At 29.9% G+C, this 26,179-nt stretch overlaps 2 protein-coding genes across 2 annotated transcripts; one reads left to right on the forward strand and one right to left on the reverse strand.

Annotated features, from left to right (window-relative positions):
* Nucleotides 1-7,660: 7,660 nt before the first annotated feature.
* On the reverse strand, nucleotides 7,661-13,243 carry LOC124849170 (DNA-binding bromodomain-containing protein). Its single transcript, XM_047327060.2, has 9 exons — nucleotides 12,597-13,243; nucleotides 12,131-12,176; nucleotides 11,867-11,951; nucleotides 11,696-11,741; nucleotides 11,511-11,609; nucleotides 10,451-10,519; nucleotides 10,031-10,364; nucleotides 9,765-9,910; nucleotides 7,661-9,677 (listed from the first exon to the last, which is right to left on the reverse strand). The coding sequence occupies exons 1-9, from the start codon at nucleotides 13,005-13,007 to the stop codon at nucleotides 8,268-8,270; spliced, it is 2,646 nt and encodes an 881-aa protein (XP_047183016.1). The 5' UTR covers nucleotides 13,008-13,243; the 3' UTR covers nucleotides 7,661-8,267.
* Nucleotides 13,244-22,297: 9,054 nt separating this feature from the next.
* On the forward strand, nucleotides 22,298-26,054 carry LOC148204688 (GDSL esterase/lipase At5g55050-like). Its single transcript, XM_088095723.1, has 5 exons — nucleotides 22,298-22,686; nucleotides 23,257-23,396; nucleotides 24,139-24,372; nucleotides 24,668-24,914; nucleotides 25,265-26,054. The coding sequence occupies exons 1-5, from the start codon at nucleotides 22,434-22,436 to the stop codon at nucleotides 25,483-25,485; spliced, it is 1,095 nt and encodes a 364-aa protein (XP_087951849.1). The 5' UTR covers nucleotides 22,298-22,433; the 3' UTR covers nucleotides 25,486-26,054.
* The last annotated feature ends 125 nt before the right edge of the window (nucleotides 26,055-26,179 follow it).

The raw sequence follows: 26,179 nt of genomic DNA on the forward strand, positions 1-26,179 counted from the left end.
AATAACCATCTTAAACTGTTGTTACGCTTCAATAGTATAGAACACATTTTTTAGTTTTTTTTTTCTTTTATTCGTCGTCGACAATGTTAACGTTAATTTCTTTCAGTTTGAGCAGTATTTGTTGACATAGGAGGACGTCGTATTCCTGTAATCTAGGGAGAAGGTGGTGGAAAAATAAGCAACTAAAATCCAACACGCTTTGGTACAAACAAACAGAAGCATTTGACCAATGCGAAGTTTTGTGTGTGAAGGCAACGCGTAGCTGAAATTCATAAAGAAATAAGGAACACACATTTTCTAAGGCTATTTCTTAGCTAGCCAAAATTGACCACACATGACAGAACCAGTGGCTGTAAATATGAGCATACGACAGCGTGGTTTGGCATTCGATCGAGAGTTTCAAACTCGAATTGCACATTGCATGCATTGTCTTGAGAAGATCAGCTCAATTGCTGTTCTCAATGGCTCTGTATCTCTCAAACCTCTTTGGATGCTTCTCCGAGTGCTCAACAGAGTCTAAAAGATACATATGCGATGGCAATGTTTGTGTTCTCAAAAACCCAAAGGAAAACCTCGCTAATCGACAAAAGCTCGCCGACAGCAACACGCGAAAGCAAAACCTTCGAAGTCCGTTTGGCCGTAGATTCAAAAGATCTTCCTAGTTCACGGTTCTACACAACAGGTTACGTTTTTGTTTGTGATTCCATGTTTTCTTGTCTTTAGAGTTATTCTTGAAGGGTACAAAAAGACAACGGTGTGATATATATAGCTTATTCCATTTATCCATATTCTGATGTATAAATCCTACCCTATATATATACTCATCAATCTTAGATTCTTTAATAAACACATTACAACTTTGTCTCCAATACGTTATGGTATCGAACACTGGAACCAACTACGTAATTTTTTTATGTTCAGTTATATTATGATCTTAAATATGCTACGTTCTTGTGATCCATGGGAAGTATCTGCTGAAGATGTATATTATGGACATTTTTACAGTTTGTAGCTTAAAGTTCTTGCTCCTGTCTATAGAATCAAAATGAGAGTTTTTGATAGAGTTTTTGATAGAGTTTTTGTCAACCATTTGCAATATAATATATAAATTCAAAGGATAGTAGCTGATTAATCGAAGAGTTTCACAACCTAATAATCGAGAGAACATGCACCTATATTGATGAATAAGGGATTTTAATAAAGGAACAATGTTTTGAAATTATTAATTAATTATATGCTGGCAAAAAATGTAAAAGAGGATAGTTTAATGAGTGTAATTATCTAAAAGAGAAAGTTAAATATTATTTATTAATTCAACTCTAAACCATTCATATGTAGGAAAAAGTTTCATGTATTGAGATAGATAAATTTTTATTATTATTTAAACTCACACTACATTGTGCATCAATATGGATATTTTCAGTCGAATTAGATTACATTTTTTACATATTTTTTTAGTAAACTTCAGCTAACCCAATATATATTTAGATTGGTTTGCGTAAATTAAATCATGTTTGTAATACAGAAAACTCTATAAATGGAAGTTTAAATAGAGTTTTAAATCTTTTTTTGTAAAGCAAAGTTTAATTCTTTTGCAGGAATTAGACATTTAAGTTTATAAAACAACTTTTAGAAAAAAACTTTCAAAAACAAAAATAATAAGACACAATGGTTTTTATACTAATTCGCTTCAAACTGAGTTATATCTAATTATTTCTTAAAAGTTTAAGCGATTCACTAATTATAAAAGATTGTAACAAGTTTAACCACTTTTGACTTATAATTAAGTCAACTGATTAGAACAATTATAACCACTCTTGGTAAACTAGTTTAACTAACTAGACGGTCTAACTCTACGAAGTTAATCTTGCAACTATTTTACTTTACTTCATAAGAAAACAACAAAGTATTTTGCAAAATTACAATAATAAAATTTATAACTCTCTAAGAGAGGATTTGAAATCAATACAATAAAATTTTGAAAACTTGTAAAGAACTTTTCTTTTCAATGAACAAGTCTAAAAGACAAAGCTTAAAGAGAGAGACAGTGCGAGCATATTCGATAATAATTATTGTCCTCTTCTCTTAATGTAGTTTTCTTTATGTAAACTTCTTAAAAAAATTCGTTATTCGGAGTTTTGATTTTCTTCTAGAGGTGTAGCCTTAATACTAGTGAGTCAGAAGCTATATTGCATATTGACAGAGCAATTGTGCTGTGTGTAGAGAATGGTAGGCAAAAAATATGAAGGAAACATTCTTTGAGTATCTTCTTACCTCTTAAAGTTATTCTACAGGCTTTTAAATAAAGGTAGTGATCTGTACAAAAAAGAAAGCATATAATTAACACAACAGACAAAGAAATACTAGAACATACATGCTTTAAAATGTTAGATGCTAAGCATTTAGACATAATACATACACTATTGACACTATCTGTTTTAAGTAACTTACATAATTTATAATTTTAATATATAACTCTTAACACTATTTTCATCCTAAATGATTTAACCTTTTATTAGACGCTCTCCTTGTAGCATTAAAATATTTAAGTTAAAACTTTTAGCACTTTTTATCCAAGAGAATTCAAGAATTTAAACTCTACTTGATTTAAACCTTTTGATATATATATACAGTTAAAAAAAGTTTGCTTAAATATTGCCTTATCAATGTTTTCTAATATAAGATCAATTAATTAAACCACGAAAACAGCAAAAATAGCAATGATTTGAATATGGTGGGTGCATGTATGACATAATGTGAGAGAACCATCAATTATCCCTTTTGTCTGGATTGAATATTGTGAAGATATGACATGATGTGATTGAATTAACCATCGACCCCAACATGCATGTATGCATGAGTTAATTATCATCAACTCCCATTGAATAAGTTTCAGCAATTGGACATGTATGGTGTTTAATTAAATTCCTTTATCTAAATTAATACAGAGTGTATAAATATACCTTGGTAAAATAAAGCTTTTACTACTTAATCTACATCATGCTAATCACTAAAATTTGTTAAAAATTCAGTCACATAATTGATATAGAAGATAACCAATGATAATAGAAATTATTTTGTTATTTTCTTAACTTAAGTTCAAAATATAGAAACTGTTATGGATATAAACGTAACACATTGAAATTGTGTTAGACTCTTTGTTGTATATAAAACTTTATAATGATGATGATGTTTTTTTCTTTTTTAATTTTGTTTTTCTGTATTGTATTATTATTTTTAAGAATCCAACAAAGTTTAAGTTAGTTATATAGTTAATTATCTTTTTTAATTATAAAATATGGTTACACGAACTCGCATAACAAAAATATATTTTATATTTATATAGTAATGGAAATTATATATAAATATATTCATAAAGATAATTTTTTACTTTAATATTAGTTTTGATTTAATAAAAACAAACAAAAAGTAATATTGCTTAATTAACCATCACAAGAATGAAGTACGTGACCACAAAAGAAGTTCAATAAAGTGAAGAAAAGCTATAAATTTTGTGGTTATTTTACAATGAATACTTCATCACATCTTAATTTTTAGTCATATCCTACCTCGTGAATTCATGTTCTTTATATACAGGCTGTGATTTTGAGATTTGTCAATTATCTTAAAATTTTAAGCATATTTTTTTATTTAAATAAATCTTGAATTATAAATACGACTCTATAGAATTTCAAACGACTAGTTTCAATAGAGATTCAAAATTTAAGAAACATTAAAAAGCAAATAAACGAATTGAAATTGAAAATTAAAAATCAAGAATGGTGTTGTCAATTTTAAGAAAGAGCAAACTTATTTGACACAATTAGTGTTGCTTGACTAAAAAAAATTTATTCAAGAAATTTAGGCAGGATAGAAAAGTTTAAGGATAACTAAAAAAAAATTCCTCTTATTTTGTTTATAGTTTTGGCTTATTTTTGAAAAATATTCATTTTGGTAGAATTCAATATGTTCCTTTTTAAAATAAAGGCTTAAATGTTTATTTCGTCCCCCTCGAGGTAAATTTTTGTTTAGTACTCGATTTTAAAAATGAAGACATTGGGTTCCTATGTTATGAAAAATATATGAACAAGGTTCACAAAAAAAGAACAAGTTCAACAAATCATCAAAGAAAAAGTTAAACAAGAAATAAAAAAGCTGGACAGCAGAAGAGAGAAGAGAAAAAGTACGGCCACATCAGTATAATATCAAGCATTTAAGCCTAAAATAAATATCATGTTTAGTGTAAGATTTTTAACTATTTGTTTACCTATTCAAGATATGAAATTTGTGATATTAAATCAATTCGATATGAAATCTAATAAATGTGCAAAAAGAAAATACCATAAATGAAAATTTAAAATGATATATTTTTTAAGTTATTTGAGGGACACACCCATTTGAATTTTTATCATAAATGACCATTTTTTATTTTAACATTTGTTGGATTTTATAGTTTTCATGTAGGCAACTTTACATTATTAGATTTCTTTTTATATTTTATAATTTTTCTATAAAATTTCACAAAAAAATAAGGTTTTGCATGTTTATTAAAATTTCAAAATAAAAAATGACTAGAAAGGAAAAAAAAACAGAAAAAACTAATCCAATTTTATAGATATTGTTAATATACTTTTAATAAGAATTGGAATTTCATTTTGATAATTCACTAAATAAAAGTCTGTATTATTAAAATAAAATACTCATATTAATAAAAAAAAACACACACATATATTATTGTTTTAGTAATATTTAATTAATAATTAAAATATAAATATATTTTCAATACCTAAATTTGAATACGAAATTATAATTTATTCGTCTCAAACTTTAATATTATTAGGTTCCAATCCCTTAAAAGGGATACAAATGTTTAATCTTTTTGTGTTAAAATGTTCTTCCCACGTCATCTTCAATATTAAAAGATGGTTAATCTTCAAATAAAAAATTATTTTATATCCATTTTCCTTCTTATTCTACTATGATAAAATACATAAGTAGTATAAATGAGAATAAATATTTTTAAATTGAAAACTATATGAAAATATTGCTTCTGATATTTCGACCCACTGTCATACATTAATATTGATATGAAATAAAATAGTTGGTAGATATTTAACAGTGGACTTGTAATTTAAAAAGAAAACCTAAAAGATGAAAATTATAGTTAAAATTTTATAGAAATTAAAATTAAATATTCACAAAACTACGGAATTAAAAGTGAATTTAAACCAAAATAAAATTAAAAGAATTTTTTCTAAGTGGGGGTTTAGATTAGGATGAAATAAAATACACTTTTTGTTGTGTGATGTCTTTTTATGAAGTAGACATTTCTAAAGTGAAAAGAACTTAATTTTTCTTTTCTTATTTCTTCAATTACTTTATTTCTTTTTTTCAAAATGAAGTGCGTGAAAGGCAAATATGGGAAGATCAAAATGGCAATTCAAAAGATAACTTTCTCTAACACTTCACACATCTCGTGATATCAAAACCTCTAAAATCAAATAAATCCAAACACAATATTTCACGTTATTAATTAATTCACAATTTAAAGTTAACAAATTTAGAAGTACGTAAAGTTTCATAGTTGGTTATTAGTTTATTCATTTTGGACAAACCACTCACATAAATTCTCATAAATAGTATCTAATCAACTAAGTTAAAGGGATAGGAAATAGTTCATTTTAAAATATAAACAATTGAGAGGTAAAAGGAAAGAATAAATTTTGCTATATATATTTTTAATGTAAGTAATTTAATATTTGATTTAAGTAGTTTCTCATAAATTTCGAAATCCCGTTTTTTTTCTTAATTCAAGCAAATTAAGCCGATAGTAAAAGGCTTTCCAAGTTTGAAGAACCATAAATTGTTTCACTTTTCTATTTAACGTATCAATGCTTCCAATAGACATATATCATATGTTACTATTTATCATACTTTACGTATTTTTTTTACAAGAAAGAATTTTGCTAAATGAGTTTATATTTAATTCAATCTTATAAAATTAATTGGAAAAACAACGAGATTTACTTTAATTATATGCTATAATTAATCTTACTTTTATTTAATATGAGATTTTTTTTTACTACACTTACTAAAAAAACATTTTGGGTTCATGTTAAAAACATTAAACTAAAAATTGAGGAAACTATAATCAGTTTTTGTTTTGAAGAATGATAATGGAAAAGAATTAATATCAATTAATTTTATTAAGAAGTGAACTTCAAGTCTAACTTAATTCAACAAAACTGGCTTGTAAGGCGAGATTTACATTCACTTATATATTATAAATTGGTCTTATCTCTAATCGATGTGAAACTTCCAACATCCCCTCATATTGAGATCTCTAACCGATATAGGACTTCCAATAAACACCTTCACACTGAAATATATACATTTCAAGCATGAGACTAGACATTAATGGGTAGTCCGATAACGGGTGGAACAATATGTTTACACAAATCTCGTTAAGATAGACTTTAACCTGATTATGATATCATGTTAAGAAGTGAACTTTAAGCTCAACATACAAAACAAACTTATAAGGTGAGGTTTGCACTCACTTATATATTTTAAATTGGTCTTATCTTTAATTTATATGGAACTTCTAACAAATTTAACTCACATATAAGAAATTGATACTACTTTCAGTAAAAAAAAAATTAAGATAATGAATTTATGAGTTCATGTAACTATAAACTTTCACGTTGTTTGGCATACTCTAATAACATCTTATGTTAGCTGATTCTCTGAGTTTTCGGAATCCAAACAGCTTATAGCTGTCTTGTGATGGTGATGCATGCTCTCAAATTGCTATGCTTAGGTGGCATTATGATAGATGAGGCACGAAGGCTTGAAAAATTGGAAATTGGAAGCACCATGCTTTTGAATTTTGATTTGGTTATTTAGTGTAAGTTGAGTTGGTTGAGTGGAGTGTTCCCATATGGCAAACTAATTTTGTAATCCAATTATGGGCTTCACCTACCATCATCGCTCAAAATAGCGCCATTTTCGCAAAAAGCTATTATTCATGTACTTCCAAAACACGAAAGTTCCACTTTAGGGGTGAGACAAGGATGGGAATGAGTAATGTGCAGGTCACCCATAGCTTCTGACCTAATTCTTCAATAATTTTCATTCAAAATCTTTATTTACCAATCTCTCTTTTCAACCACTTTTTCACCCACTTTATTACTTTATAACATTGCTTCATGTTATTATTTAAGTCTCACATTAATGTTCAATTCATGCTACTACATCCATAATCATGAAATTTTATGTACTACAATAAATATGTGTCCCAATAACATTCAATATTGGTATAAAATGTTTTAAGAGTTTATTTGCAATAACTACAGCCAACAATTTTAGAAAGTTAAAACAGAATAAATTCGTACTCATGAGAATTAAGAAACATAATTTATCCATCTGTATACGTTTAGATAATTTCATATAAATGAATTAATCTTAACAGCTTTTTTTAATCAAACAAGCCAATTCAACCTCCATATTTCCATGTCAGTGCTTGGTTTTGATACTTCTAAATCAAACCACTCCAGTCTTCATACTGTTTCTCAACCTAGAAATAAATTTTCACTAGATATCCAAACCCTTCCGAAGGGATGGATGGTACTGCTTAAAATGTTGAAGCTGGAGAATCGGCTAAAACAAGGGATAACATGTTGAGGTTTTGCATTCAAGACATGTACAGAATAATAGCAGCATTAAGAACTAAGAAGTGATGCCTTTCCATCAATTCAGATAAACAAGTAATCATAATCTAATGGTATCAACCGAATCTTAACCATCTGTAAAGAATGTACAAGGCATCATCAACAGGATTTTTCGCCCGCTAATTCTGAAAAATCTAAGCAACGCTTGATCATGAACGACTCCTAATGTTTTATATGGTTTCAACTCCTGGATAGAACATAGATAAGCTACATTCACTAGGTAATCCTCATCTGGAAAAGATGAAAAGTCGTGAATTTGTCTTCTGGCAAATCCACTCAAATTTCTGAAACTAGCAAACTCATTGGATTTACCTAGTGCCAAATCCTTTTCAATAAAACCATAAGATCCCCAACATAAGCATCCAAGGGAAAACAATCTTCCCAATTGGTTTCATCTCTTCCTAAAGTAGTAAAATGGTAGCCTTTTCCTCATTCAACAAGGCCTTTGGGATCAAAATTGACGTCTAACGACAGGAGCCGAAATTCCACAATCAGTCAATCTTGTGGATACATCCACAACAGAAATACAATAACATGTCACAGTTGCAAAGCAAGGTCTGGTTGCTGAGAGTCAACCAGCACACCAGATGATTGTTTTGCAGGTGAACCAGGAGGTTGGAAACCAATGTTCAGGTCAGGAGGAAGTGTTTCCTGTTTCTGTCTTGGTTGACTGTGAGGTCGGATACCCCGCCAAGGTGGTATCTGAAATCTTGACAAGTCAGAAGCTGCTACTTGAGGGAAGACCATAGGTCTGTTTGGAAACTGTGAAGCACCAACTGGTTGAAGAGCTTGAGATTGGGGTACAAGTGCCTGAAATGGAAAATTGTTCTTCTCAGACTGGAAAGGCGTTCCACCAGAAGAAAACTCTCCCCTAATTCGTGAAAAGGGCTGATGGAACTCTCTCGCTGGGTTGTACAATGATTCTGCGGAAATCTGACTTTTGGGTGAACTAGAAATTTCAGGTCCTTGTTTAAAACCTGCTGCACCAACAGACATCCATGCACGGGCAGCTGCTGCTGAAGCATTGCTCAAATCCTCTCTCCGTCCCGATGGAACTGATGGGGTCACTGGTGGGGTGTCAGCAGGGGAATGATTGGAAGAACTAGAAGTCTGTTGTTTTTGTGTCTTTTCAGCTAACATCCTCATCAACTGAACTGGGTCACTAAGAGTCTGCTCCTGTCCATGGGTAACAAAGGGAGCTGATCTACCTGTTTGATTTGACGTACTTTCAGATGATGCACCAGGTATCCGTCTGTTTAAACTAGTATTCCTTACTTTTCCATTGGGCAACTCTCCACCAACAACTCCGTTGGTATCTGGCTGCTTGAAAGGCATAGACGGTAAAATAGTCAAGTTACTAGGTATCATTTCTCTGGGCTTAGACACTGCTGCAGGAGTATTACTTGTAAGCTTTGCAACTAGACTGCCATTATTCTGATCACTGGAGGGTAAAGAGTTCAATTCCACTTGTTTCAAACCCTTGTTCTCAGACTTGTTGAGGTTCCTAGTTTGGACATTGGGCTGTGGATAAAAGAGATTGTCATGAGAATTGGGTCTTGATCCAGCAGAACCAAACAAAGATGATTTGCCATCCGATGTAAGCCCACTACTAGAACACACAGAAGGCTGTTTTCCCTCATGGATTGGTCCATTAACAGGATGTTCCGAGGTGGATTCCACATTCTTAATATTTTTGTCAGCCTTTATTAACTCAGCAGTAGACTGCATCTTAGTCCCCAAAATAGGTTGCTGCTGGGCAAGATTATCAAGCTTTAATACTGGTGTGGGAAGTGGTTCATACTCTCCAACCCAACCACGACCAAATTTACAGCCAGGTGGTAGTGCCTGCTGAATCCTCTGGGAAGCGATTCTCCAAGCTGTAGGTCCTAGAGTTGCAGCAAAACGAGCCAAACTCCTGGCATAGGAGTGCTCAGCTTGAAGTCCAACCTGGTGCCAAAAATATACAACATTGATGCTGTAAACAAAATAAGAAAGTTTTATTCAAGGATTAGAATCACTTATTTAGATACATACAGTAACCAGCTGCTTCACTTCACCCTCAAATGTTGTAAATACAGAATCCGATCTAATAGCTGGTGGATTAGGCATATTATAAGTTGCACGACGTTCCATATCTTGCGTAGATGGTTTCCTTCCCAACTTGGAAAGCAGACCCCTCCCTGAAACAATAAAGCAACAGTCTCAGAAGAGAATAGCTATATGATGACAGTAATATCCAACTGAAATTAAGAAAAATTAAACAATGAAGGCACGAAAGGGCTTAATCTTTTCTGTGATACCTGATATGTAGTCTTCTGCTTTCTCTTGATTTGCATCAATAATGAAAGCATTCCCCTCCACAAGACCATCAATATTTCCAGGCCTTTCACAAACGACACCTTGCATTGGATGGGATGTTGGCAATACATCTCCTATAGTAGCAAGAGTTGCACCTGAGGAAAAATCAGAGCCAATTGGTTCCTGTGAAGTATGACCCAGTGGCTTCTTTGCTGACTTCTTAACCAGGGAATTAGATCTAGTTTTTTGTTCAGACTTCAGCTCACTCTGAGAGCGATCAAAGTCAAACCGTAACTTTTCAAACTTTTTCCTGGCCAGTTCTTGTATCGATCTTGCCTGAAACAAATATAGGGATCATACAGCATGCACAACAAAATAGCTACATGGAAACTTTTTTCAAGGGAGAACAGTAAATTCTATACCTGTTTGTGGTATATAGTCTCCGCTGCATTGTATTGCATTGCATTCGAGCAAATCAAAAATACATCACTCTGCATTCAACATGCATCAAAATTTAATGTAATACAGTAAAAGTTATTTACCTTTCAAAATATCACTCAACTGGGAAGACAACATACAACCTACAGTTTAAAAGTGGTTAAGATGATAATAAAGTGTTGTCTAGTGCACAAGGTGCGCCTAGCAGAATCTTCGGATGATTGATGCACACAACCTGACCCCACACAAACAGATTGTTTTCCAAAAATTTGAGCCTCTAGGTCAAAAGGCAACAATCCTAGTGTTGGTGTTATCCTCCTCAGTTCAGATGATGGATCAAACAAGTTCGTTTCTTGCATTTCTTAAACATCATTATGATAACAGGTTGTCTATAAAGAAAATCCACACTAATAAAAAAAGTCATTTTCTTCTCCCACACCTTTTTATAATCTAAAATAGGGTTGAACCAAGAGCCATAAACAAGAGACAAGCTAACCAGGATATATTACCCCCCACTGCCTATTAGCATCAGCATATATTTTAATCTCCCATAGCGACACTCATGTGTGACATTAGACATTTTTTGGGCTCTAGGCACTGAGGTGCTGAACTGCAAAATTTCCACTAAATTAAGAAACTATCATTTATTCATGCCAAAATAGACAAGCTACACTATGTCAATGCCTTACCATAACCCAATCTATCATTACATTGAAAATATACTCCTTTCCAGGAAATAAAAACTGTAGTAATAAATTGTGCTAAATTTCATACGATCCCATCATTAGTTTACTCCTGCAAAAGTTTCCCACTATCAATCACAAACACACAGATCGCTACTGACAAACATAAGTGAGAAAAATCCAGACAGACTCTATTATACTGACAAACAAGCCGCTTAAATGTTTCCCCTCACACCAATTACAAGCACCCTCGGGCTATCAACCCACTTATAATCAAATAGAAAAAACAATCATAATCTCAGAGAAGAAAAGAAACCTCTCCCAACTTTAACCATCATGAACAGTTGACATATGTACACACCTCAAATTGTTCCAAGGTAGGATAGGATCCATTTGCCAATTTCTTCCTCACTGTGGCAAAGTCCATTGGATTCTCAATCACATCATGATAATCAGGAAGCTGCATTGAAACATAATTTGAACTTTCAACTTAGATTGCCTTCCAAAAGCAAGATTAAAATTTCAAAGGAAGAAAAGCCCGCACACCTCTTCTGGATCAACTGGTTCAGCATACACACCATATGTGTCCTTCCTGACAATTCACCAGAAGACATCACATCAGCATGCATCAATATAAGTTGAAGATGCTAGAGTAATCATTCACCACAACCAAAAAGAGTGCAAGAGGAAAGAAAATGTTCATCGAAATCCCCTTACTTCTGAAGCTTGTCAAGGATCAACTCCAGGGTCCTCTTGTCAGGCAACGGAATCCCAGGTGGAAGCTTCGACGGAGTTCCTAACACTAGAAACAGAACAGAAAAACCAAACTTAGTTTAGAAACTCACAGTGGACGATAGGGTAACAAAAACATCGGCAAACCCGTTTCAGTATCGAACGTGGTACACAAGGAAAAAGCTGTGAAATATGAAATAAGAATTACATTACAACAGAAACCATAAATCGCTATACACACACACACACCTGAAACTGAGTGGAGCCCTTTAGAATCCACTTTTCTTCCCTTTGCCTGTCACAAGAAACCACACAATTAATAACGCAACCCAAAACCACAGAAAAGGCAAATACTGCGTTTATATAAGAAAATGATGCGATGGAGACAGAGACAGAGACAGACAACAATGCGTCCTAGGTTATCTTATCTCTAGTCATAGACAGGGAGAGAGAAAGAGCGTTAATAAAATGAAAGAAAACACAATCAGAGAGAGTCTGCATGTGTGTGATAGTTTTGACAGTTGACGCGTTAGTTATCTCCCCCAAAATCCCGACACAGAGAGAGAAAGAGAAAGCCCTAGAGAGAGAAACACAAAACCACAGAGAGAGAAATATAATTCAATTATGGACCAATTGGTATCAAAAAATTTCCGAGGTGGACACTGAACACACTCTTCTCCCTAATCACAAAATTTTCAGCACTTGTGTCTGTTACCTCACGCTCTTCTTCCAGCTCCTCCGCCTCCTCATTCCCTTCCTCCTCCTCTTCCTCTTCCTCCTCTCCCTCATCCTCCTCCTCCTCCCCCTTTTCCTCCTGCGCGTGCACTCCACGCGCCCCCACATGACTCGGCGCGTCCTCCTCCTCGTCATCGTCTTCCTCCTCGTTGTTGTTGAGCTTCACCACCAGCTTGAGCTTCTTCTTCTCGCGCCTCCTCTCGTCCTCCTCTTCGTCCTCGTCCTCCTCGTCAAGGTAGTCGTCGTAGTCGATGTTGTAGCGCACATTCCGGCGGCGGCGGCTCCGTCGTAGGTCTGGCTGGGAGGATGCCGGAGATTGACCGGAGCGGCGTGCTAGATCTGTCTTTGATGGACGTCCCTTCTTCTTCCTCCGCACGATCTGACCCATCATCTAATCTATGGCTGGTGTTGTTGGTGCTGCGTCTCTCTCTAAAACCCTGTTTCACTCTCTCTCTTCTCTTGCTTTGGAACACTCCATTATTTTCGAGGGTACCTCCCTTGGCTTTTTTCGAGAGGCTCAGTCAGGTCCGAGCCTGGCTGTCACCATCCGAACCTCAGCTTCGGTTCTTGGTGGGTGGGGTGCCTCCCTTTCACTACTCTCTATTTCTCACTTCTACTGCTTCTTTTTTTCTTTATCCTTTCTCATTTCATTGCTATGCTATATATAATATAAAACCATAATTAATTAATTAATTATTTAATTAATTTCTCCTCTTCTTAGTCAAATATCTCTATCTCAATAATACATTAAGTGCACATGTTTTCTAATATATTTTTAATATTTTAATATATTTTATTTTTAAAATTTTAAAATAACGTAATTGTCATTTTTATATCTTTAATTAAGAAAAATTATAAGGAAAACAAATATATAATAACATATAAGTATATATTAAAATATAGAAAACTGTAAAAAGATATAATATGTAACTGATTAGAATTATTTTTAAAAGTAAACATTAAATAATTTCTTTAATTCCAGTTAAAAGTTTTAGGCATTTACTATAAAAAAATATTAAATATTATTTTACTTAAAAGATGGTCAGGTCCACAACTTTACAAAAATTCATTTTTTTCCTAAACTATATTGAAGAGTGAGTTTTCTCAAAATTCGATGTCTCATATTAACAAATTTTCATAAAATTCCGCGTATAACAACGTTACAGTAAACAGTTTATTTTCTTAATTTTTTTAAACTTTTAGAATAACTTATTTTCATTATTTGATTTTAAAAATTATTATTTTCATTATTAATAAACAGATATATTTATAATATTTAGTATAAGCAAAGAAAAAAATTGAATGATTAACGAAAAATATAAAAATAATTTTTTTAAGCAATATTTATCAAGAGAGTAAAAACTATTTTTTATTTTTGAGAGTGATGCCTGTGAAACGCGTTTGAAGTGCTTTTCATCACTGTCCTTATTTTTTTCTTCACATTAGCTTAAATGTTACAACCCGAATTTAATGGATACGCGTAAATCCACCTCAGCTTAAACACTAAATGAATTAATATTTGTCTGGTTCAGTTAAATTTGAATGGGTCCAAATTAATTAATAAATTAATTAATATATATGATAAATAAAATTAATGAGTACTAATGAATTTCACTCAGTTAAAAAAACGTTACACATTGGAGTGAGTAATAATTAATATGACAAAGTGATTTAATGAGAACACCTTCCACCTCAGACTAAACGTTCATTTTGGTGTGTGATAAGTGTGATATCATATTAATGGTTAATTTAAAAAATTTATAGCTTAATTAGTAGTTTGGTATGTATAAATAATTCATGACTTTTTTAAAATTAAGTTTAATTTTTAAAAAAATGATGTAATTAGGTTATTTTTATTAATATTATATCGATTACGAAATGTCACGTATATTTTTTTTCGTTTTCTTTTCATTATTAATTAATTTTAATATTTTACTTCAATTTTTTGATGAAATATCATGTCACTTTACAATGGATGGGACATAACAATAACAATGTTATTTGTTGACTCTATTATTTTCGTTTTATTAATTCAATTCAATTTTAATTTATTTTTTAATAATTTAAGATTTAATTGAATAAAAAATAGAAAAAATAAATTTAAAAAAATGATAATATAATATCATATATTCCAATACTAAACTGATATGTGGATAATTTTTTTTAGAAAAAACTGAAGTAAAAATTTAAAAATATTAAAAAATAACAAAACAGCTACAACACGACACACGACATATCTTTAGTATAATACTACTTATTTAATTACATAAATTTTTCAAAGTTTGAAACTAGAAAAAAAATAGAATATCTACTTGACTTATTTTTACATAAACTTGAGAGCAAGCACCTAATTAAACAAAAATTTAATCATAGTGTGTTACAGTTTGGATTAATCAAATCCACAACAAGTCATTAATTATTTTGATTAATGAGCATTATTTCAATTTAATGAACTTAAATGTGAATAAATGTAATTAATTTTATTTTATTTTATGATATTATAATGCAAATAACATTCGCTTAATAATAATTTTAATTTTAATTATTTTTTATTTAGGATATCAAACTTTGGCAATATATATATATATATATATATATATATATATATATATATATATATTATTTTAATTTATTAGAACAGAATAGAGATTAAAGATTAAAAAAACATTACAAAAGTGATTTGTAGATAAGTTGATATTTATATAGAGTTAAAAAAATTACATAATATAAGTATATTAATTAGCATAATAAGTTATGTATTAATATATTTAACTAGTTTATAATTTAGTTTGATAATTATAAAAATGCTCGATAAGTTTTTTAATTTACTCATTTTTTAAAAACTTAACATGTAAATTATATATTATTTTAGTTCATTTGTAGTCTTGAATGTATTTAATTTTCTTTCTTATATTTTAGTCTTGGTATTCTTAATTATTTTTATTGTTATAAATTAATTTTAATTAAATATTAAATATTAAATTACTATTATCACTATTATCATTATTATTTTATGTTAGGTTTTATTATTATTTAGTTTTACTTATAACATTCCCGTTTAGTAAACTTTACTTACTAATTTAAAACATTACAAAATTTATAAAAAAATCATAACCTAACTTATTAATATGTAAACTTTATTTACAAATTTCGAGAAGAACTAAATCAAACTTTTTAAAGATGAATAATAGATAATCAACTAAATAATCTATACAGTATAAAAATTATATATTTATCTAACATTACTCTCTCTCTCTAAAAAAAGTCATTAATAGTTTTATTGTTTCATTATTTTCCTATTGTCATTAACTTTTTATCAAGTATAACATACTATAAATGGAAAAATAAATGTAAATACAAAAACACATCTAAAGTAAAGTAGAATACAATAACAATTCATAAAATAAACACATGACTCCCATGGCATACTCATATGTCAATAATCACAAGCACAACTTTCGAAGGACTAATGTATTGACTAATGTATGGAGATCTTACACTTATCATTGCTTATTCAATTTTTCCTTTCAAGAACTATAATTATAACATGTTTGGGCCTTTTCTCAATCTATAGAGCATGAAACGGTAAATTATATATATCACGAGCTCGACTTTAGTTGACTCACTTTAAATATATGAATCTTCATTAACTCTCACAAAGTTGTTATTTTCATATATATAAATCCAATTACTAACACAATAAGAATGATCTCATTTCAGTCTCTATCGATAATACACCCCATACAAAACCAACTAATTGTAATATTCTCACCCTATGAATAGTTACCTCGTCATTCTTTTCATATTCATCTTAATTCAAATTAAACATTACCAAATTGGTAAACACAGTCACAAATAAATAGTCAAAGAACAAAATATCACAAATAGTTCATTCATCACATTCTCATATAATCTTAAATCATCAAACCATGTCACACCTATGTATTTTACCTCAATTCAAACTCATATCGTAGCATTAATCACCTATTATTTATTTATATTTACATGTTGAGAGTTTATCTATGATTTTTTTATTGTATTAGCATAATATTCAATTACAATATTTTTGTTACTAATATCAAAACAACAATTAATAATTTTCAACCCAAAGACCTCTAATCAAATATCCCAATGATCAAAGTGAATATTCATATGTATAGAACCAATTGTCAAAATTTTAGCTTGATCTAATGATTATTAAAGAGGAAATCTCAATTTTATCAAGATGTCTCGAAACAAAAAACATGTACTCACCCAGTGAGAAAATGGCTCACCTAGCTAGAGAAGTCACCCTACTTCTCTTTCAAACTTGAAATTTGACAATTGCTCAGTAAGATATTGGCTCACCTAGTGAGAAAGCCTCCTCGCCTCTCTATCATATTCAATTTTGGCACTCATTTAGTGAGCGGTTAGCTTGTCAAGTAGATCTGCATAAACCATACACAAAATTTTGTAGAACGGACCATACCTCCATTCCCAATATAGTGTTTTTCTCTTCCATACGAGTCAAAATATATAGGACTAATTTGCTTAAAATGACTCATTGAAACTAAGAGTATCACTTCACTATGTCAATCTAAAAACAACACAAGTAAGAGACCAGATTTAAAGTTTTAAACCCTAATTTAACCTTTTCACATAGTTTTCCCCAATTCAACCAAATCAATAGATGAAATTACACGAATTCAACAATCAATCCACAAAGTACCAACTATCAATCAAGACAGTAGAAATCAACATGCAAAAGTTATGAGTTAGCTCCTTCTTTTCTTAATTAAACTTCCTTTTTATTCGGTTGCTCCTTAGAGTTTTATTTCTTATATATCACTTAACTAGACAAAAAAGAACTCTAATTAGAAATTTAAACATATCACCATGATCACGAAACAACAAAAATTCATTTTGAACACATTTGAGCCACTGTGTGTAGAGCACACATACAAATTCAAAGAACAAAATTATCTCAAAAAGAGAAAAAAGGGATATTACTTTCTTGAATCTGATCAAATAGATATGTAAAGATCTTCACTAGAAATATGGTTTTGATTTTCAAAAAGATAAAGATTGAGATAAGAAACTGTAGAGAGGGTGGAAAGAAATTTAGAAAAAAAGCGTGATTTTAATAAAATAATCTTCAATTAATAAATTCTATTTATATTTTAAACATTTTATTATTATAATATCACAGTGTTCTCTTTTAAAATCATCGTTACTCTTATACTATATTTTAGGTTTTCACATTACTTTTTAGTGTTGTTATTACCATTACTATTTTTATGGTAATTATATTATAATTGTTTATTTTTTTATTGTATAATATAATATAATTAATTACACATTATTATAATTCATGGTGATACATATGGTAACATAATAATGGTAACTAGTATTTTGTGACATTATTTTCAAGACAACTCAATCGTGTTTTTTATAACAATTACAAGTAATGAAATAAGTTCAAAATAGATATTGTACTTTAAATAATGATGATAAATATGATTCAAAATAAGACACATTAACTTCACAATGTTCACCTTCAATGCATCAGTACATTCACAATACCTGACAACACATGATATTAATCATTATTTGTCCAATGTACAGATTCAATATTTTTAACATCCAAACATATATCTTTAACGTTCAAAGCTTGAGTAACATTTAGAGGTAGATAGGTATAATTTATATTAGATATACTAAATCTGTTTTATTTATTATTATCTAAATATGAGTATCATTAAATAATACGAGGTAGATAAGAATAATTTATATTAGACATCTCGTTTTTTTATCTTCATTCTGTTAATACTTTTAGTTTTTTTAAGGATATTTTGATAAAATACATAAATATATTTTTGACACTTAGTGCTAAAGCATTACAATATGCAACACAATAATATGCTAAATTTACACACACCAACATAAATGCAAAGAATTAAAAAAGTGAACCATTTTAGCCTCTAATGATAATTAATGTTAGGTTATTTTTGTATAGCATAGCTTTAATTTATTATTTTTAGAAATATTGATTGAAAAGATAAATGCTAGGAACTATTTGTTTGGTGTGTGCATGTAACAACTTTAGACCTTATTAAAAGAAAAATATGTAAAAGTTGAAAGTGACTCTGTGGGGTTGGAAAGTTGAAATATGAGAAGAGTGAAGCGGAGGCACCGTGGGCGGTGGCCGGCCGGTCATGGCCTTCGGTGGTTGGTTGCATGTGGAATTTTGTGATGGGTTGCTCACCAATTCAATGTTTTCTTTCTGTTTTTTACAAAAAGAATAAAATAAAATAAATTCATGATTTTTTTTTACTGAAATAAAGGTTGCTATTGCGACAAAAGAAAATGTTTAAAAGAAGTGTCTGTGTGAATGTGCCCTTTTGGGCTGGTTCTTTTGAGTGCAATAAATATTAAATATTTATTGTCAATTCCTTCCTAAGCTCTTAAAAACGATAAAATCAATGTAATATTTTATTTATTTAATATGCCTTTTTTTTCTAATTTAAAATTGATATGTTGTTAGTATCTGTAAATTGAAAAAAGGTTTATTTACACAGTGTTATGAATAATGTTAAAAATTTTGTTTATAGATTATCAAATTATTACTCGTTACCTTATAATTTATTTTGATTTTATATTTTTATCACAAATATGAGATATGAATGAATGATTATTCATTTATTATACTTTATTATATATTATTATTATTTTATATTAATTTTATAGTTTCATACATGAAAATTTGTTATTATTACTATTTTATGTACTTCTAAACATATAAAACCTTGCAAAATTTGAATTTGTAGTCATTGATAGTATGAGAAAAATTGATATTAAATATTGAAATACATTTAGATGCAATAGATTTTGGTGATGTCATTAAAGAAAAAAATAAAGCATATGATAAACTAATTTGCTCACAACAACAATATCATGAATAAAGATTTCACAAATATTTTGAATTTATTTCATGCTTTCTTGTGGTTGAACAAAATAATGAACTTTTGATGAAAAAAATAATGAGACTTGTCCAACTCGATTTCTCTATTCTCACATGCAACAATATCTTTTATATATTTTTATGGTCATAGTTGCGGCCTTGATTATGGTTGTGCTAGTGATCATGGTAATGGACATGGTCATAAAGAAATTTTCAAAGAAATATTATATCATCAGAAGTGGAACAATAATGTGAAAAAGGAAAAAGGAAAAATGTGAGAATAATGACAAATAAGATGGAAATATAAGTTATCATTAGGGTAGTAAAAACCATTTGGTTGTATTTATCGACTCCAAAGTATCTTAAAAATAAGGATAAGAACATAAAAATGCATTTTGCTTGTGAAAATGGTGATTTTGATTATAATCATATGAATGTCACTCATCTTGATATTGTTTCTTTTTTGTTAAACCAGATAGAAGTATTGGTCACCTTATTTGGTAATAAGAGTTTTAAGAAATAGATTATATATATATAATTGCAGAAGAAGTTTCTATGTAGATACAAAACAGATCCACTTACTAAAGGAAAAACTTCTAGACTTGTAGCTCGTACACTTGAGGGTGTAAAACCCATTGGATACAAATGAATTTTTGTGTAGAAACAAAATAAAAATGGTGAAATTTAGATACAAAGTATGATTAGTTGCTCAAAGCTTTTCACAAATACCTGATATTGATTTTTGAAGAGACATATTCAATATTATTGGATGCAATAATATTTTGATATTTGATTAGCCTAGTTACACAAGAGAAGATCTGCAATTACATCTAATGGATGATGTTAGATCCTATTCCTAAAATTGAACAAGTCCTTTTATGGATTAAGACAAACAATAAAGACGTATGTAGTATAATTATCTTAGTGAGAATGAAATTTGTCATTATATTTAAATGCAAAGATTAGAAAATAAATTTTTCATGAATTCTCTTATCAATAGACATCCCAGAGAGATTGTTAATTATGAATTAATGCTTGTCCATTAATTTACTACAATTGTTTATATAATTGATTAATTTACTATAAAATTGATTACTTTTTATGAGATTTAAATATTTGTATTGATTATTTATCCTTTTTTATTGTATTTTATATCTATAATTTCTAAGTAACAATACACACAAAAGTTAGACTTCATTTCCTTTTATGCTCTCTTTTTTTTTTAATTATCATCTTTATTTTATAACATGATTTAAAGAATAGTTTATATATTTTTAACAATATATAAAAGGACACAAAATTCACAATTTTAAAATTTTGAGTTAAAAAGAATTATCATAATCTCCCTAGACTTATTTACTTTATATATTAATATCGAATATTTCTGGTATCTCTCTTCAAAATATAAAAATATTCTTAAATGTGTTGATTACAATCGTGGAAGTTGTGACTTATTTTTAGAAGATTTGAGTCGAGATTAGTGTATATGGTGTCTTTTTCATGAAATTGCACAGTGTAAGAAAGAAACCTTAGTTAGAATTTGTAGAATAGGAACAAAATCATGAGGAACATATAGAAGTGGGAAGAATATGGTGCAATGAATGCAAATCAGAATTCAAAAATAATTAGTGGACTCAACCATATAAATTGCAAGCTGACTTTCTTAGCTTTCGTATGAAAATTTTAAAATCTTCTTTATATAATATATTATTTCTGCATAGTTTTCAAAGCCAAAAGCTTTGGGACCACTCTCACTGTGGACCTTCAACACTTTATCAACATCAGGGTTTTCAAATTTCTTTATAAGGTTAAGACAATTATTTATGCACAGAATATCAAACAACTCTACAAACCTTTTACTTTTCTGCTGAATGATGCTTTCACTCGTTGGATATTGCATATTTTCATGTGGCTACCTCTGCTTTACAACCTATTAAATTAATATATATATATATATATATATATATATATATATATATATATATATATATATATGAAACTTCTAACGGTAATCTTAATTCAACCATATTATACCATATAATCGTTCGATCAACGTCTTTACACATTTGAACGGTCAATTCTCATGCAGGAATAACATTTCAAACTCTTTCGTTTGTGTAACTGGTGGTCGGTTTCCAAGACTAAGACCAACTCATTGATAAAGCCAATACGAAACCATTTTCATAAATCCAACATGATTAATAAAATAAATCATATTTATGAATTATTGGGTCGTAATTAGACTAATTCTAATTAAAGATCTTCTTCAAAACTTATAAATACATAAATAAGATAATGAGATAATTGATTGTATTTATTATAAAAATAGTATTATAATCTAATAATTTATCAGTAACTTAAGCGTGGAAATACTTTCGGTTTGAAGAATAAATCAAAAATACTGAATAATGATATCTAGAATTGAAGACAACCTAAGAAAATCAACAAAGTAGAGAAGAATATTTCTTAGACTCCGTTTTGATATTAATTTTGTTTTCATGTTAGAAAGATACTTTGAAGGTAATGTATGAAGTTGATATATGAATTACAACGTATGCAGCAGTGTAAACAGTTAAAACCAAGGAAGAAGAGAGAGAATTTTTGCTTTTGACGTTGACAATGTTTGTTCCATTAAGACATGACACATCATTTGACAATAAAATAAACATGAATTTCAGTGGATGGAGTATCTGGAGAATACTGTTGCTCCACTGTCTCTCACTACCATTCAATCAGATTTCTGTTTTCACACGTAAACCAGAAGCTTTCAGCCAGCTTTAGGGCATCTTTATATATTAATCAAACAGTTGTCTACCTCCACACAACCCCAAAGCCCTAAACCAGCAACAATTTGAAGCAGACACAAACCAAACCAAGATGGGTAAAAAAGGTTATGTGGGTTGTTTCTTCTTTATGATCTATGGCTTTTTCATCTTAAAGTTTGGTTCTTCAGAGGCTAAAATGGTTCCAGCTCTGTACGTGTTTGGAGACTCACTCGTGGACGTCGGCAACAACAATTACTTGACTCTTTCCATTGCAAAGGCAAATCATCGTCACTATGGCATTGATTTTCCCACCCACAAACCCACTGGCAGATTTAGCAACGGCAAGAATGCTGCAGATTTTCTTGGTAATTCATTCCAAACAAACCTTAACTATTATACCATTTCAAATGTTCCTCACTTATTATTTTCTCAAAATCACTGTAAATTTATGGAATTTCAACAATCATATCTATCTATATTATAGATATCACTTCAACTATAGAGACAATTTTTTAGTGCGAGATTTTTCAGTTACTGAATTCTGTCTTCTCAGGTTGTGTATATATCTTGAACTCGTTTAGTTATATTTGTTTTATAATATGTTTGAATTGATTCGATCTCGATATTTAATTGAGAAATATTTTTGGAAAGTAGATTTGTTTTCTGTAATTTTCTTCACCAGTAAGATATTCATAAGGTTGATAAACTGAGACCAAGAAAACATGGTGCCGACATGTGGAGTGACAACTGAAAAGCATAAAAAGACAACATAGATAGATAGTTTGGTGCACAAACTTCATAAAACTTTTAATGTTTCTTATTGTGCAAATTAATAAAAAGTAAAGTATAAGGTTATGGCAAAAAAACAAGAATTGGATATGTAGATAAATCTTTTAGTTAATGTAATGATTGTGTTGTGTGGGTTGAAATTGCAGCTGAGAAATTGGGTTTGGCAACTTCGCCACCTTACCTCTCTCTAACATCAATGGCCAACAAAAACAATGCATCTTTCATGGATGGTGTTAGCTTTGCCTCCGCAGGTGCTGGAATATTTGATGGTTCTGACTTACGATATGTAAGTCACTGAAAGTAGTTTTTTTTTTTTACTTTATAGTTTTTTTTTTGTTTACTTTTATTCATTTATCGTGTATGTGCAAGGTATACTACCCAAATAATATGGCTCTGGGAATCTGACCCAAGATGGACCTGAAGTGGGCCTCCATTGAAAGGAGTTGGTGTTTTGGGTCCATCTTTTTGAAAGAAATGGACCATTTAAATCTAGATAGTGACGTAGTTCCTTTTCTTTAGAATTAAGGAGAATACAACAATCATATATTCTAAATTTTTAAAATAAAATTTAAATAAAAATATAAAATATAGTATAAATTAAATTTTAATTAAATTAAACTTAATAAAATATAAATTAACTTTTACTTTTATTTTATTTTTGGTTGGATGACAAAACACCCCTGTTGTAGGTAATAGATATTTACAAATATTAATTATGTGTTATAAATTTTATCTGCATATACTCAAATGTTTTTATTATCCTAATGTCAACTTTATTTGAGAAGTCTGAATTTAATATATATTATTTTGAATATGATAGAACTCCGAATCTAGATATGACCAAGTCATATTAAATTGGTTGTTGCATATTATTTATTTATGACACTATCCTTCTCTCTCTTCTTTCCACTCCAATCCATCCAATTAGGTGATGCATTTATCATTATTTAAAGAAAAATAACTTGAGAAAAATAAAGAGGAAATTCCATGTTGTGGTGTAATAATATTGTAGTTTATTGTGAATTCAGAGACAATCAATACCGCTGACAAAACAAGTGGACTACTACTCTATTGGGCGCGAGGAAATGACACGAGAAATAGGAGCAGCGGCTATTCAGAAACATCTCTCAAAATCAATTTTTGTTGTGGTGATTGGCAGCAACGACATGTTTGGATACTTTGAATCATCAGATCTACGTAAGAAAAGCACCCCACACCAGTACGTTGATTTCATGCTTCTCTCACTAAAATTACAACTACAGGTACCACACATCCATATTATTGTGAATATAAGTGGGAGTGTAATAAAAAAGTTTATCCATAGAAAGAAAATTTATAAATTTATTATTATCTGTTAAAATTTTAACTGTGAATCTATATCTTACATTAAATAAAATAAGAAAGTAAAATATTATATAAAAATAAAAATTCATAAATTCAAGATTTTAACTAGAGAACGATGAATTTATTATGTATTGAGAATTGATGCTATATCTCTCTAATAAACTTCTTTTTCTTGTAAATCCAACGGTGTTTTTATTTTAAAATTTGTTGTAGAGATTATACGATGATGGTGCACGTAAATTTGAGATAGCGGGAGTTGGGACACTGGGATGCTGCCCTGAATTCAGGCTGAAGAACAAAACGGAATGCGTTGTAGAAGTGAATTACTGGTCTGTAAAATATAATGAAGGCCTTCAATCCATGTTGATGGAATGGCAATCAGAGAATAGAGGGATAATCTACTCCTACTTTGACACTTACGCTGCCATCAACGACCTCATTCAGACTCCAGCTTCTTATGGTATTCTCAATTACTACCACACTTTAAATAAACATTTTTTCTGTTATTGTTTATTTAAAGTGACTTAAAAACATGAAATAAGATCAACAGTTGATTATGAATCGTAAATTATTCATTTACTTAAAAATATGCATGTTATGATTTACTAATCAATAATGTTGAATAATATTTTTTAAAACTATACTCCATAAAAGTTAATTATACTGTATTATTTTATATAAGAACGTATAAAAGTATTATTTTCTTTTAATTCAAACATCTTAGAAAATGTTTCACTTTTTTTTATCTCTTTTAATTATTTATTTTATCAGATTGGATTGTAATTAAAAAAAATTGAAATCCCTTTTCAGGATTTAGTGAGGTAAAAGGTGCTTGTTGTGGACTGGGTGAGCTGAATGCCAGGGCTCCCTGCCTGCCATTGTCAAACCTTTGTCCTAATAGACAAGATCACATCTTCTTTGACCAATTCCATCCTACGGAGGCAGCTTCTCGAATATTTGTTAATAGACTTTTCGACGGTCCTTCAGGTTACGCATCTCCCATTAATATGAGACAACTAGTAGCAGCCTGAACTTTACCGTTCATTAACTCTTCAATGACATTTCTTTTCTTTATAATTCGATATTAAACGTCGAATGTGATGTTGGGGAGGGAAAAAAATCCCGAAGGCTTCATGGAAAATTATTTCTGGTTAGCAGAATATGCATCGTGTTACTTGGAGTGGATGGCATATCTAAATTGGTACATGGGATGAAGGTGCATCCGACAAAATGCATTCTTATGAGAATGATGGTTTTATACTACTTTTAATAGACGTTAATGAAGTATGACAGACCATATAATGTTTTCATATCAAGCAAGTAGTTGTAGCTTACGTTGACAGGGTGGGCAAGATCCAACTGCTTCAAGTTCAAGCGTTGATGTTAACCTAGCTGTGGACAAAATCAACCGTAAGAGGAAAGGAAGGAGAAACATTTGTAAACATATTAACAGTCCGAACTTATTAGAATTTTCTAAATATTGGTATGGACCACAACCAACTTAGGATTTTAGCTTTGGGAATAATAGGTTAATATTGCAATCAATTTAGAGATGTTTGATATTCTCTAGTAATAAATTCGTGGGTGAAATAGTTTGTTAGATTTATCTTATGACGTTACTTCAAAGTATTTAAAAGGAACCAAAAATAACTTATTATATATACTTATAAATTATTTTCTACAATAATTTGTAAAAATAATCTAACTTACTTTTATCTCTATTAT

This window comes from Vigna umbellata, chromosome 1, assembly GCF_029865625.1.
Source record: "Vigna umbellata cultivar VRB3 chromosome 1, Vumbellata_1.0, whole genome shotgun sequence".
NCBI classification, from domain to species: domain Eukaryota; kingdom Viridiplantae; phylum Streptophyta; class Magnoliopsida; order Fabales; family Fabaceae; genus Vigna; species Vigna umbellata.

Bases quoted from the DNA above. Each gene is read 5' to 3' on its own strand.
- LOC124849170 (XM_047327060.2), bottom strand. From the start codon at position 13,007: ATGATGGGTCAGATCGTGCGGAGGAAGAAGAAGGGACGTCCATCAAAG. The intron at 11,952-12,130 runs GTGTGTGTGTGT...TTCTGTTTCTAG, and splicing joins AGGGCTCCACTCAGTTTCAG to TGTTAGGAACTCCGTCGAAG. The intron at 11,742-11,866 runs GTAAGGGGATTT...GTGAATTGTCAG, and splicing joins ATCCTTGACAAGCTTCAGAA to GAAGGACACATATGGTGTGT.
- LOC148204688 (XM_088095723.1), top strand. From the start codon at position 22,434: ATGGGTAAAAAAGGTTATGTGGGTTGTTTCTTCTTTATGATCTATGGC. The intron at 23,397-24,138 runs GTAAGTCACTGA...TTGTGAATTCAG, and splicing joins ATGGTTCTGACTTACGATAT to AGACAATCAATACCGCTGAC. The intron at 24,373-24,667 runs GTACCACACATC...AATTTGTTGTAG, and splicing joins CACTAAAATTACAACTACAG to AGATTATACGATGATGGTGC.